This window comes from Panthera onca, chromosome X (genome assembly GCF_046562875.1).
Source record: "Panthera onca isolate mPanOnc1 chromosome X, mPanOnc1 haplotype 2, whole genome shotgun sequence".
NCBI classification, from domain to species: domain Eukaryota; kingdom Metazoa; phylum Chordata; class Mammalia; order Carnivora; family Felidae; genus Panthera; species Panthera onca.
The window spans coordinates 96,226,246-96,241,475 of NC_138357.1; the positions used below are offsets into that span (position 1 = coordinate 96,226,246).

The 15,230-nt window shown below is 45.7% G+C and overlaps 1 protein-coding gene across 3 annotated transcripts in view; it reads left to right on the forward strand.

Annotated features, from left to right (window-relative positions):
* Nucleotides 1–15,230, forward strand: part of SRPX (sushi repeat containing protein X-linked) — a 111,537-nt gene that overhangs the window by 59,158 nt on the left and 37,149 nt on the right. For all 3 annotated transcript variants that reach the window (XM_081793263.1, XM_081793264.1, XM_081793262.1), the window contains 4 exons: nucleotides 9,324–9,450; nucleotides 12,399–12,520; nucleotides 13,257–13,436; nucleotides 14,995–15,128. In XM_081793263.1, coding sequence (XP_081649389.1) covers nucleotides 9,324–9,450; nucleotides 12,399–12,520; nucleotides 13,257–13,436; nucleotides 14,995–15,128 — 563 coding nt within the window. The remainder of the gene's footprint in view (nucleotides 1–9,323; nucleotides 9,451–12,398; nucleotides 12,521–13,256; nucleotides 13,437–14,994; nucleotides 15,129–15,230) is intronic.

Here is a 15,230-nt window from a genome sequence, read left to right on the forward strand (position 1 = left end):
CTCGAGCCTGCTTCGGATTCTGTGGCTCCCTCTGTGCTCCTCCGTCTCTCGCACTGTCTCTCTCTCTCTCTCTCTCAAAAATTAATAAACATTAAAAAAAATATCAAATATGGGAAGAACTTTAATACCTTTATGCCAGAAATAGTGCCTTTGGACCAGCAGTGTTAGCACCAGCAGGAAGCTTGTTAGAAATGTAGAATCTTGTGACCCATCCCACACCTGGCAGATGAAAATCCACATGTGAATAAGATCCCCAGGGGATTCCTGTGCCCTTTAAATACCGAGGCAGACTGCTCTGGGACAGTGGTTTTTCAACTCTGGCTTCTATTTAAATCTGAATCACTGGGACCCTGGTATTTTTCCAAAGCTCCCTCCAAGTGGTTGAGAACCACTCTCCCAGAGGATCATTTACTCATGAACCATTTACTCATGAGCTGCCAGGACCCACCCTTACAGAATATTCTAGTCCCTTCCCCTATTCTACAGATGAGGCCTGAGAGGTCACCTGACATAAGCAAGGTTGTATAGAGCCAAGCCTGTGTCTCCAGGCTCTCAGGCCCAAAGTTCCTGGATCCAGAGATACCTCTGGCACTGACGTGCTAAAGCAACTGCCATAGGCGGTTGGCTCTTCCCTTGTTGGTATCTGCCCGTCCTCCAGAGAACTGGTCAGCTCAGTCTGCGAATGTGCCTTATGCCAAGGACTCGTTCCTGACTGTTCATTGTCTGGGGCATATACTTCAGGAGCAAGACTGAAATTGGATGCTACCCTCCGGGGGCAGAAATATAACAGTAACAACTCTGGCCTCAGTCCCAGGGCTGTCTTCAGGACGGCACCTCTGTCCATGGTCTTCCCTGGCAGCCATTCTCGCTCTTCAGTTCTGTGGGTACTGAGCTATAGCCAAGGGATCTTGCCCAAGATGTGATATGAACCCTCCTAGGTCAGAGTCACAGCCTGGACCATACCTTGTATCCGTTTGCCGAGAGCAGCAGGTCCAAATAAACTCAGATAACAGACTCAGATTGATTCTAGGCTTCTCTTTTTCTATGTTTTAGGTAGGAGTTCATAGTGGTCAGTAGTTGGGAAAACAGAAACCATGCTAGGTATTTCACATGGAGGAGAATTTAACACAGGGAATTGGTTAAAAAATATAAAAAGAGCTGGAGGAGCTACTAGTGCCACGGTGCTGTCACCCAAAGTTCATAAGCCTGGCCTTATTGCTGACATTTCTGGAACTGACGCCATCGTCGATGAGGGTGAAATCAGGAGCCCGCACTCCTGCCGCTAGTTCGGGAGTCCAGGAAACCCTCCCTGAAGCTCTGCCTTCTCCTTGCATTCTGTTCTCTGACAGGTGCCTCCTGTTTGCAAACTTATCTGGCACCCAGCAGGCAAAAAGAGTCTGGGAGATAGAATTTTGAGACCTTCAGTCCAGGTGGTAAAAGGGAGATTACAGAAAAACTGAGTAGCAACGGGATATTTGGTTCAGCAACTTTTCTCCGAGGGTTTGGACTTCTCCCCCTGAGTCACAGTAGTTCTTGGTGAGAAGATGGCAGAGCAGTCCTGGTCAACCGATGCAGGTAGAGTGGTGCTGAGGACACACACCTCTTGAAGGACATGACCTAAGGCCAGGCGGTCGAGTCAGCAGGACCTCTCACAGATGTTGTTTTCAGTATCTCCCCTGTGACTTGCTATGTGCAAGCTAGCTCTTCAGAACAGCCACCCAGATTTTAAATCTCTGCTCCCTCATGTCGGAAAGGACAGAGGTGATGGGAGGAAAGGAGATGTTTGAAAATCTTTCTGCTAAGCAAGCATTGGCGATGAGTTCTCTAGGGATCACACTGTTCAGGTGTCCAGATCGTGTGCAACAATGGAAAGAAAATGCTGATTGTTCTCAAAAAGCAACAGGCATGGCTTAAGCTGGACCAGATGGGGCTGGAATCTTCCCAGAGGGAGAGAGAAAGGACTAAGAAATGAACCCCAGTTGCAGGGAATTTATCTTAGAGTTTGCCAGGGCAAGGTTCGGGCATCCTGGGTGGGGAAGGGATATTGTGCATACAATGAGGTGGGAGAGGCGAAAAGGGGACCAGTGAGCCACAGGAGAGCATAGAGCTCCCAGGAAAAAGAGACATACAAAGCCAGCAGGCACTTCTTCTGTTAATTTTGGTGACAGAGAAGCTGGAGTTTGTCCCCAGTGACTTTTACTCCAGGGATGTCATGGACTCTGTTGGCTTTAAATGTATTAAATTAGTTTAATAACTTTGTTCGTGTGTAGAGGGTCCTTGAGCATAGCTCAGAGCCTCAGCCTCTTTTAGATGCTGACCCATGGTGGCTGAGTAGTTCCCAAATTTCCGCACAACTTCCAGCAGCGCGTCTTGGCCAGAGCTTTGCTGAGTGCTGAGAAAATGGTCCCAGCTCTCCTCCAGACCTGGAGGGAGGAGAGAACACTGGCCAGGCTTTTGACTCTGAGGTGGTCAGTTCTGTGGTCTGGCTAATTTGAAAGTACCATGAGTTAAAATTAATTCTCTTAGGCAGACCGCACTCTGGCAGTGGACTCAAGTCCATGGTTATTTCCAAAATCCTGCAATTGCAGGAGGGTTAAACTAAAGAGCCACAACTTCCATTGATCTATATCTGTATCTAGATACATAGATATATGAAAAAAACCTTGAAATTAAACAACTATTGTTTTTAGGGGATTTTTTTTCTTTCTTTCCATTTTTAGTTATTTTTGGTTACATTGGCATTTAGGTAGAACAATGGACAGTTAGAATTACAAGCAAGCCCTCATCTAGATGCCAGATTTTGAGTTGATGTGTGATTTCTCCCTGAGACCAACACTTTTCCCTGGGCAAAAAGAGGAAGAGATAAACATTAAAGAAAATTAAAAATCACCGATAATGAAGACCCAGCTGATACCTTTTGACATGCAGAGAGCCCCCATTTAGTTGTTTTAACAAAGGACAGTGTACAAACCAACTTGATTTTTGGAATTGCTCTCTGCTTGTTTTGTATTTCCCGCAGAGTAGAATAGATTGAGACTTAGCACACACGAAATTCTGGAATAAAATATCATCTCTGAGATTTCAGATATGCACATTGATGGATTGCTTTTGTGGCTTCTCAGCTCTCTGACAGCTGGGCTTACCCACTGACCCACAGGGACATTCGATGGACTGCCCTGCCTTACTTCCAGAGAATCAGTTGAAGATACACACATTATGGGGCTAAGAATAAATGTGTCAGTGCATCGTTACCAGTGATCTTAAATTATGCTACATTTTTCCTGGGTTGACAAGCACACATCCTTTGGCAAACCTTCAGGAAGCTAGTTTAGCTTTGAAACGACTCATTGGATTGAGATACTGATCCACATTTTTACCTGGCCTCAACAGGTAAACTCATAGTGACCTTGTATAATATAAATACATCACCAATGAATTTTCAGTTGGGCATCTTTCTGGTGAAGATGGTGACTTTTTTTAAATTAAAAAAAATTTTTTTAATGTTTGTTTATTTTTGAGAGAGAGAGAGAGAGAGAGAGAGAGAGAGAGAGCAGGGGAGGAGCAGAGAGAGAGGGAGACACAGAATCCGAAGCAGGCTCCAGGCTCCGAGCTGTCAGCACAGAGCCCGACGCGGAGCTCGAACCCAAGAGCTGTGAGATCATGACCTGAGCCGAAGTCGGACGCCCAACCAACTGAGCCACCCAAGTGCCCTGAAGATGGTGACTTTTAATTGTGGAATTCACTGCCTCCATTTCTTGCCTCTTGCGTCCACTGGGGAAAATTTTCTGATACTTTATATGATAGCAAAAAAACAGAACCACCTCTGAGACACATCCGCAAGGATTATATTATACTAAAGCTGGGGAAAGCAAACAGTCGGGCAAGTTTGCAGAGGCCAGGTTTGTTCTGCCTTTGGGAATTACTCTCCTCCTGTGCCCCATGTAGTGGCCACTTCCTTCCTCTGTCACCAGCCTCAAACTGTTTTATATTTGTATCAGTAATCTATTCCTGCACAACGGACAACCCAAAATTCAGTGGCTTCAAACGACCATGTTATTGCTTCTGGTTGTTTGGGTTGGGGATTTGGGCAGGACTCAGTGGAGACAGCTCATCTCTGTTTGACATTGTAATAGCTGAGGTGACTGGGGACAAAGGATCCAAGATGGCTTCACTCACGTGTTTGGAACCTCAATTGGCTGTGCTGGCTGGGGTTTGGCTGAGTGTGTCTGTCTGTCTCTCTCTCTTCATAATTTCTTGTCCTCTCCACATGGCCTCTCCAGTCAGATAATTAGACCCTTAGATGGCAGCTGGTTCCCAAGATAGCAAAAGTAGAAGGTGCCAGACTCTGTTAAGGGCCCAGACTTGGGACTGGTATAGATTTACTTCCCTTACATTCTCTTAGTCAAAGTGAGTCACTAGGCTGGTGCAGATTCAGAGGGAGGGGAAATAGACTCTACCTCTTGGTAGGAGGTGCTGAATATATATAAGGGGATTATAAGTAGCCATCTTTGCCAGAAATTCACCACAATATTCTTTGTTTGAAAAAAAAGTGCTTAGAAATCATTAATTAAATACATCTTGGAAGATGCCATACAAGATGAAGAAGTTTGAAAAAAAAAACCAGGTGTGATTGCTTATATACCTGTTCGGCCACTATTAACAAAGCTAAAATCATAATGCTTTAAATGAGATACAGGTTCTATTCTCCTATAAACGTTTATGCTTAAGCAGCCTTGGGCAGTGTCCGAGGCCCAACTCCTCCTCACTTGTTCTTTGGTCTAAGATGGCTGCTATAGCTCCCCCACCATATATCCACATTCAAACCAGGGTAGAGGAGGGAGGAAAAAGGGAAAGGTGCGCTCTTCCCACCCTTCTTATTTTTTTTTTAAATTTTTTTTTCAACGTTTTTTATTTATTTTTGGGACAGAGAGAGACAGAGCATGAACGGGGGAGGGGCAGAGAGAGAGGGAGACACAGAATCAGAAACAGGCTCCAGGCTCTGAGCCATCAGCCCAGAGCCCGACACGGGGCTCGAACTCACGGACCGCAAGATCATGACCTGGCTGAAGTCGGATGCTTAACCGACTGCGCCACCCAGGCGCCCCTTCCCACCCTTTTAAAAAGCACAACCCAGAAGTTGCACAGGTCACTTTTCCTCACAGCCCATTGGTGGAGCCCATCACATGACCACGCCTAACTTCAAAGGAGGCTGGGAAATGTAGTCTTTCTTCTAGAAGGCCAAAGGCCCAGGCAGACTTCTTTGACTACAAAAAAGGGGATCAGAGAGTAGGTAACTAACCAGTCCCAGCCACACTGACTGTAGAGAGTGAGAGGAAGTTGGTATGAAAGATCAGGGGATAAAAGAGGTGAGAGAAGTGGGGTGCCTCGGTGCTTCAGTCTGTTAAGCGCCTGACTCTTGCTTTTGGCACAGGTCACCATCTCACAGTTCCTGGGATCGAGCCCCACATGGAGCTCTGCACTGACAGCGACATCCCAGAGCCTGCTTGGGATTCTCTATCTCTCCCCCTCTTGCTGCCTCCCCCCAATAAATAAATAAATAAACTTCATGGTGAGAGAAGCAGCAGGTAGAAAGCCAATTTGTACGTAGGAAGTCGGGAAAGGGACAGTGAAGAGTCTGTTTCTGTGAGGAGCCGTGGCAACCTTTTACTTGGGTTAAGACTATCATCTTGCCTTAGAATGAGGCAGAAAGAGGGGACTCCACCTCAGGTCCCGCAGTCTCCGATAAAGGTATTGCCATGCTCTGAAGCGCCCGTTAATCATACGCCATCTTCAAACATGGCTCTCCGGTGGGAAACACTATTTAAGGAAACATTTGAGGATGCAGTTACTTTACAGCCTCAGTTTAAAAGGGTTTTTTTTTTTTTTCCCTCTTGGAAAAAAGTGACCTGCTGGCCAGGACACTGTCCTTTTGAACCTCTTTCTTATTTCCACCACCTACCTGGTTAGACGTGTTAAGGATTCCCAAGCTTCTCCAATAAATAGTAGGTGATACAGTGAAATATATTTGTTTCTGATATTTTATATGCAGAGGGGCAGCTAGAGCCCTGAGAAGGGGAACAGTTGGTCAGATGTCTCCTGTGCATGGCCTGGGTTCTCCCAGAAGTTTTAGGGCTTCCACACAGTAACTGGCTCTGCGGTCATCCTGACTCAACAGGGAATTGCAATTATGTTTCTACAGTAACTGTGTTCATTCGTGGAAATTTGTGATCGCTTCTAGAAACCATGAGGGCCATGGCTGTGTAATCATAGGCTTAGGTTTCTGGAACATCTGCTGAAAGGCAGGCTAGCTGGTCTCCTCAGCTGAATATGAGGGCAGCATGCTTGAGGGTGCAGCAGAATCTGCTCTTCAGGGATCGATGGCAAAGCTGTACCAGGCGACCCCAAAAGAATGTACGTCTTGGGAGGAAATTACCGGGTCAGCAGCAGGCAGACACCCAGACGTGTTTGGCTTATTAAGATAATTAAAAAATATGTGATCATGTCTGAAAATCCCAGACCATTGAGAAATTCCACAAGAGAGGAAATACTTCCTGGTATATAAATGGGGATGTTAACAACAATACTCAGTCTGGTGGGTGGCCATGAGAAGTCAGTGACATAATGCATGGGGTGGGCAGGTAGGTTGGTTCCGTAAACATTCGCTGTTATTTTTAATGATTAATTTTTTTCTTGTTTCTAGTTTGGAAGAGCACTGCTTCTGAAAAACTAGGCCAGTTTCAGCTAATCACTGTTAGCCCGGACATAAGCTGGCTCTGGAAAGCTCTGAGAGCCTTCACCCAGATAATCTAATTTAGAGCACATTTGCTCACAATGGCGGTACGAATGGTTAAATACAGAAAACCCAGCATGTCTTCCAGATGTTTACTTTCCATGACACAGAGGCTAAATGTATCTCTTCACTCTGACAATGTCACCCCAAGAAAATAAGGAAACACTGTATAATTTTGCATTGAAATCTATCTCCTTTTCTCAGCCCATCCTTTTTTGCTTTAAATTAACAAAAAATATATATACTTTCTTTTTTATTTATTAAAAAAATTTTTTTAATGTTTATTTATTTTTGAGAGAGAGAGAGAGAGAGAGCGAGCGAGCATGAACGGGGGAGGGGCAGAGAGAGGGAGACACAGAATCCGAAGCAGGTTCCAGGCTCTGAGCCGTCAGCACAGAGCCCATTGTGGGGCTCAAACTCATGAACTGGGAGATCATGATCTGAGCCGAAGTTGGCCGCTCAGCCGACTGAGCCACCCAAGTGCCCCTAAAAAAATACATACTTTCTAGGATGAGATTGCCAGCTAGATTTGACCAGCAGGGGGCAGGTACTGTATACTCATCTTTGGGATTCCCCCAAAGCTGTGAAATGTTCATCTCAATTATAAATGTATGTCTTCTATCATCTATCATAACAGAACTTAAAAGGATTATTTTTAAAAACTTAGCAAATGAAAATAGGCACCTCAAATGCATTTAAAGCAGCTTCCATTTTATCAGAACATGTATATACTTTATCAATTTTAGGAAGCATATTTGTTTACATTTTAATATCCCTGAAATTGGAATGCATCTCAAAATTGATTGTAACTTAGACGCAGTAAAATATGGTAATTATTCAATTTAGGATTAGCGTATTAAGGTTTGTAAATTCACACTCCATTGAAGCATGACATGGGAGGCATATGAATTTGCATAGCCGAAGGCGAAGTTGTTTACCAAGTTATTCATAACTTCTTGCCCTAAATAAAATGAGAAGTTATTAGAAAAGACATAGAAGGAGGGATGCCTGGGTGGCTCAGTCAGTTGAGCATCCGACTTCGGCTCAGATCATGATCTCAAGGTTCGTGGATTCAAACCCCGCGTCGGGCTTTGTGCTGACAGCTCAGAGCCTGGAGCCGGCTTCAGATTCTGTGTCTCCCTCTCCCTGCTCCTCCTCTGCTCATGCTCTGTCTCTCTGTCTCTCCCTCAAAAATAAATAAACATTAAAAAAAAGACCAGAGAAAGCATATTAAGACTTTACGTGGTGCTTTAGTCTCTCAAGGATGTTTCTGACTCAGAATGAAATGACATTTAATTTTCATTCAGGTTGTAGCATAGCGGCATTTAAATAATTATCAGTTGATGTCTAAAGCAATGCACATCTAAATGTTGTAACTTGCCAGGCTGTCTTTAAATATTTTCTCTACCTGTTCAGAATCATCAAACGGAATTTTCGAAAGTTTGAATTCCCCCTTCTTGTGATTTCACTTTAGCTACGACAAAATGAAACCCAACCCAGCGAGGATTGACATCTCATTTATTTCTAACCCTCATTATCAACCCATCCTTGATACTGAGGGAGCAGAAATTCTGTTCCCAGGTAGAGAAACTACCTAGGCAAATTCAGGAGGCCTTTGGAGGGCCAGAGGCAAGGTAAAAACTGCTTTCCCGAAACACAAAACCATGGGTGTCGTCCAGTGGTAGTTGGAGAGCACAGTGCAGACCATTGTTTGTTGTAAGCTATTGAGGAGTGGGGAGTGGACTTAGCCAGAGGAGAGAGGGCTTGTTCTAGGAGGAAGTGCTTGGACTTCAGTTATAATTCACACTGTCACTGTTTACATGCCTGGCCTTAAATAAATCACTTAAGCTCTCTAAACCTCAGTTTCCACACTTGTAAAATAGAGCATTGGGTCATTTCTTTAAGCCTCTGTACCATTTGCTTCTGCCTCACCATGGGCGGTACCATTTTCTACCTCGTGTCCTATTTTATGTATGGTAACAATAATCCCCCCAGTAGACTGTAAACTCTTGAGAAGCACGTAATTCCCTTGCCTTTGTGCATCCCTAAACCTAGCAGCTGGAATGGTGCCTTGAGTAAGGCAGTCGCTCACTAGAGATGTGTTGCCTTGAATTGCATTGAACTAGAAGACAGCTAAGGTGCCCCTTCTGATGTTCTGTCATGCTGTCCTTAAAGCAGGAAGGACTCCCTATGGCTGAATGAGTTCTAGCTGGGTGGCTGCAATGTTGTGAAGTCAGTAAGCAGAGTCTGGAAGCGTGGGGAGAAGTTGCCGTAGCTGATCAATTATGCTAGAAGACACCTTGCAAGGCCAGTTGATTGCGGGTCTGGCCCTGTGAGTTCTCAAGCAGTCTTCAAAGCTCAGCAGGAGAGAAGAGGCAAGATGAATGGAGGGAAGAGAAATACAGAGGGGTGAACAGACTCTTTGAAAATGGGGAGCACGTGGAGCTACCGGCAGGTCAAATGCTGGTTGTTGCACCCCAAGCCGACGAGATATTTCTTCGTGATGGTGACTGTACTGTGGTTCTGTTTTCAGATATAGAACCTCCTAGAATCAAGTGCCCAAGTGTGAAGGAACGCATTGCTGAACCCAATAAGCTGACGGTCCGGGTGTCCTGGGAGACGCCGGAGGGCAGAGACACGGCAGATGGCATTCTAACTGAGTAAGTGCACCTTTGGCAGTGGGAAGGATGTTGCTTCTTTTATGAGAGACGTTTACTGCCTAGAGTGGGGAAGTGTATCTCTGCTGGTCCATTTATGCTTTCAGAGCACTCCTTTAGCAATTCCTCATTCATGCGCTATTTTTCTCCGTAGTCGTCTTCAGCACCTGCCATACTGTATATTTTACGTATGTATTTGTTTATCGCCTGTCTCCACGATAGCATGTTTACTGCCATATCCCTAATGCCCAGAAACAGGCCTAGCACAGAGTTGGTACTCGGTAAATATCCGTCAAAGGAAAGGGAAGAAGGGAAGAAGAGGGATGGGAGGAGAAAGAGGACGCTAGCTGGTTAACTCTGGGATAAAATTACCCCCGTTGCCTACCCACGGGGCTCCTACCGAAGCCCTTAGGCCTCACTAAGCCATCACCCGCCTCCCTGATAAGCCTCCATGTGTCCCAGGTAGAGCCAGACGCTGCCCCCCCTCCCCTTGTGCTCTGTGAGTATGGTTTAGTGCAGAACTTTCTATCCCTTGGTTTTTGGCAACTGCTCCTTTCAAAACTTTGACTTCTAGTTAAATTTTTTTAAACTTGTGACCACAATGGGGAACCTGGATGGCTTAGTCATTTGAGCATCCGACTCTTGATTTCAGCTCAGGTCATGATCTCACGTTCTTGAGATAGAGCCCGCCGTCGGGCTCTGTGCTGCCAGTGCAGAACCTGCTTGGGATTCTCTGTATCCCTCTCCCTCTGCTCCTCTCTGTGCTCTATCTCTCAAAAATAAATGAACTTAAAAAAAAATAAAAAATAGAGGCACCTGGGCAGCTCAGTCGGTTAAGCATCCGACTCTTGGTTTCGGCTCAGGTCATGATCTCGCACTTTGTGAGTTTGAGCCCTACGTTGGGCTCCACATTGAGAGTGCAGATCCTGCTTGGGATTCTCTCTCTCTCCCTCTCTCTGCCCCCTCTGACTTTCTTTCTGTGTCTCTAAATAATTAATTTTCAAACATTAAAAAAAATAAAAATCAACTTGTGACTACATTAAAGACTTACAGAAGAAGTTTATAAAACCAGAGGAAGGGTCTTCAGCTTTCTTCCCCACCCCAACCCCATTCTCCAGGACCAACTGTAGTAGTAGTTTGACATACATCCAGAATGCTTTTTCAAATGTATGGTTCCCTTTGGGAAAGTTCAGCTACATGTTGTTCTAGTCTAGCACCTGGGCCTGTCCCCCTGCAGCTGTCTGATTGGTCTTCTTGTTCCCTGGATGCCACTACTTCACGTCAGCACGTTCACATCTGTGCCTTAAAGTTCACGGCCCTGTCAGACCTCCCTACTTGAGTTTCCATCTGCGGACAAAGGATACCTCTGATTTACTGCCTTATGAGCTACACGGCGGGGAAAGCCTTGCTAGAATCCTATCAGGCTCACTGCGCAAGAGGAAATATCTTAAGCAATTATGGGCAATGAGAGAACATCTACTGGGAAGATGTTCAGTCTTCACCCCTAAGCTTGGAAACAAGAGTTTTCTGTGAATTCACTTATTGACTCCTGGTGATGGTTATTTTCATGTCGCAGATGAAATAGAGTCTCCAAGAGGTTAGCGGCCACTCATATTTGAAGTATGATTCCTCTCAGGTTTTTTTAAATGTTTATTGAGAGAGAGAGAGAGAGAGAGAGAACGAGAATGATAACGAGAGAGAACACACAGGGGAGGGGCAGAGAGAGAATCCCAAGCAGGCTCCGCACTGTCAGCATAGAGCCTGATGTGGGGCTTGATCCCAGGAACCGTGAGATCATGGCTTGAGCTGAAATCAAGAGTCAGATGCTTAACTCACTGAGCTACCCAGGCGCCCTGCTCTCAGGTTTATGTGCATTTGAATTGTGCTTCCTGAGGACCTTTGAGCATCTAAGACCCAAAGTGATACATTTCTAATGGTGGGATTTCTGGCACTTTCCTAAGACCCTTCAGTTCACACCTTATGGACAGACCCCCTGTCCGCCTCTCTGGGAGGCTCTCTTCAGTAGTGACAATGATAATTTCACATATTCATTATTAGCAAATATTCTCATCATTGCTGAGAACTGTAGAGAGAAGGCCAATGAACCATGTGTTGGAAAACCAACCAACCTGGCATGTGATCATGCCGCACTTATTGGTATTCTCCTCAGACAGCCAAGAAGAAAGCTACTATAGTCGCCCTAGTTATGTGATCTTGGGTGAGTTCCCTAAACTTTTGATGCCTCAGTTTCCTCATCTGTGAAATGGAGATAATAATACCTATCTCATAAGGTTGTTGTGAGGTTTAATATGTGTAAAATGCCTGGAACTGTGCCTAAAATATGTATATAAGGTTTATGTAAGTACAAAGAACTTATTACTACACCGGGATAATCAAGGAATCACAATAAAGTTGCCTTTTGCTCAGGGAAGCTCTCCACTAGGCCAGATGGCAAAAAAAGAGACAGTTCTAGCACCCCCCTGCAGGCCCAAATTTCCAATGACTACTTGGACTATACCCTCAAATGATTTTCCTCACAGAAAATTCCCTCACCCTCTCCAGAGTGAGGCAATTAAGGGTCCCCCTGGAACAAAGGTGGGCCTGGAAGAAGACTTGGGCCCTGGGTTCTCAGCATGCCCCATCATCTGTTCTACCTCCCAGTGAGAAAAATGAATCTAAATTTGCCAGGAATTGGCGACTTCCTTGTTCTGGTCTCAAACTGCTCTTCCAAAGCAGAATAAAGCTCAGGAAGTTCTGTTCTTCAAGAAATCTTTGTTCTAGTCAGATTGGCCTAATGGCTCTCCCTCAGTATCTCCACATCCAGGGCAGAGTGGGTGCTGAACACGTGCTCGTAACGATCATCGTTGATCCTTAGGCCCACAATGGCCTAGTTGTTGTTAGGCCCTTAATGATCATCTTTGGTGTTTCTGTTTTTTTTCCCCTTCTTTAAGTGTTATTCTAAAAGGCCTCCCACCAGGCTCAAATTTTCCAGAAGGAGACCACAAGATCCAGTACACAGTCTATGACAGAGCTGAGAACAAGGGCGTTTGCAAATTTCGAGTTAAAGTAAGAGGTAAGAATACTGCTTATTGGCTTTTTCCTCTCTTTACAGGAGCAAAGGGAAGTAGGCCCTCAGGCAAGAGCCCTTTATGAACTCCTGCTGCCATAGAGATACTTGCCAGCTTTGGATTAGCCTCTGATGATGAGGCTAGGGGAAGTGGGCCATCTTAATGGCTGAATTTCAGAATACAACTCTGGATGAGGTTCAGTGCTGGCAGATTATTTATGAGGTCTGAGGGAGCAGTAAGCCAGTCTCGCATGAGCCCACAGCTGGCTGTCCCAGAAGAATCTTATTTTGATGACTTTTTCATCCCCGGGCTTGAGTGACCAGCTAAAGCCTCTAAGTCCTTCTATAAAGGAGGTTAGGAGCCCCCTACCTTGGGCCATCAGGAGTCCATGTTCTTGGTGTTCCAGAACCTTTGTTCTCCCTGAAAAAAATATTTTTAAGATTTATTTTATGCCTCATGGCTTGGGCAGCTAATTCCTAACCATCTTTATTCTTTATTCTTTTTTCTTTTGGGTTCAACCTCCTCATGTATAGCACAGGGACTAAACCAGTTGATCTCAGTGGTCTCATTGGTATGAATGGTAAACATTCCAAGGCCCACCCACTGGCCAGATAGTCATATGTGCCCCCTCACTCATTCACAGGCCAGTAGAGAAGCTTGACTGCAAGACTGCTGCCTTCCCTGGTTACTCTGTGGAGGGTAGCTCAGCACTGAGCCTCCTCTGGCCTTGTGTCCCTACAGTCCGCCGCTGTGGCAAACTCAACGCCCCAGAGAACGGTTACATGAAGTGCTCCAGCGATGGCGATAATTACGGGGCCACCTGTGAGTTCTCCTGCATCGGTGGCTATGAGCTACAGGGTAGTCCTGCCCGAGTCTGTCAGTCCAACCTGGCCTGGTCTGGCACGGAGCCCACCTGTGCAGGTATGAATACAGCCCTCTACCCAGCCAGCGGCAGAACCCGAAGACCCTTGGGTTCTGGATTCCAGTACAGGGAGCGAGGACTTCATTCTGTACACTTTGAAAGGTTCAGCGCCATCCCTCTTTATCTGAGGAGGGAAAATGGTCCCTGAATCTGGGGCAGCTCATCTCATCCACCTTCCTCCTTTGCCTCTGTCCGTCTCCTGATTTCTCTCTCATGCCCTCTAAGGAAGAAGCTGGAGGTGGGAACCCAGGGCCCGCCATTAGTGACTTTGCAAATTAGCAAAGTCCGCTTTAGGTACCCTTAGCCTTCCCTTCTACAAATGTGAGGGTCTTTTTTTGGCAAAGCCAGGATACTACTGCGTATGGACAGTATAATGCCTGCTTTGCAGTGCTGGCTTGAAAGTCACACAGACCGTGGGCATTCAGGATGTTTCCTCCTCAGGTCAAATGAGGAAGACCATACCTTACCTACTACTTGAGTTGTCGTAAGGAGTAAATGAGGTCATCCATTGAACAGTGGACTAGAGCAGTGCCTGTCACAGGGTAAGGGCTCAATGCATGTCCGCTCTTATTACCGAGGAACACAGATTGGGCTGGGTAATGATAATGGTGTGAAATTTGGACTAGCCAGAAGATTCTGGGCATATCTTTTATTTATATACTCCACTTCTCCCCCCCACCCCGCATTTCCTGGTACTTTCTCATCTTTATGCTTCCTTTTAAACCCCAGCCATTCAGAGTTGGGTGAGAGAGAGACACATGTAGACCATCAGCTAAATTCCCAGTGTTCTTCAGTTTCATACGTTAAGGTACAAATAACTTCCTGAGGCAGGGAGAGTAATGCCCATCCTCCAAAGATGTTCCACAGCCTAATCCCTAGAATCTGTGACTATATTACCTGTAATAATATATTACCTGCATCTATTACCTGAATAATATATTACCCAAATATATTACCTAGGACCTGTGAATATAAAGGGGACTTTGCAGAGGTAATCAAGGATTTTGAGATGGGGAGGGTAGCTTGGATTTTCCAGGTGGGCCCAATGTAGTCACAAGGGTCCTTATAAGGGGGAGGCAGAGAAAACTATGGAAGCAGAAGGTGGAGAGGAGAAAGAGGTGAAGATAGCACGCTGCTGACTTCCAAGATGCAAGAACGGCCATGAGCCTGGAAATGAAGGTGGCCTCTAGATGCTGGGAAAGGCAAGGATACAGGTTCTTCCCTAGAGCACCAGGGGGAATGCAGGCCTGGCAACCCTTTGACTTTAGCCCAGTGAAACTGATTTTAAACTCCTGATTGCCAGGACTGGAGGAGAATTTGGTGGGTTAAGCCCCTACAGTTATGGTGCTCTGGGATAGCTGTAAGAAAAAAACTGATATACTTCCCCATTCCCCAACCCCGTGCTTCTTGGGACCATCTCCCACATGAACCGCTTACAGGTGAAATTTTATCTTGGGGTTTACTTCTTGATGCATACACTTCTGTAGGTTATCACAGGCTAGGTTGAGCCAGAGCAAGCAGAGACTTTCTCACGCATCTGGCCATTTCTCATTCCAGCCATGAATGTCAACGTGGGTGTCAGAACAGCAGCGGCACTTCTGGACCAGTTTTATGAGAAAAGGAGACTCCTCATTGTGTCCACACCCACAGCCCGGAACCTTCTATACAGGCTGCAGTTGGGAATGCTGCAGGTGAGTCCTTGCAGCAGGGCAAAGGTGAGGGGGAGACCTCTCACAGGAAGGGCTCAGTGATTTCATTAAAAGCAAAGGCCAGATTCAGTGCCTCATCTAGTT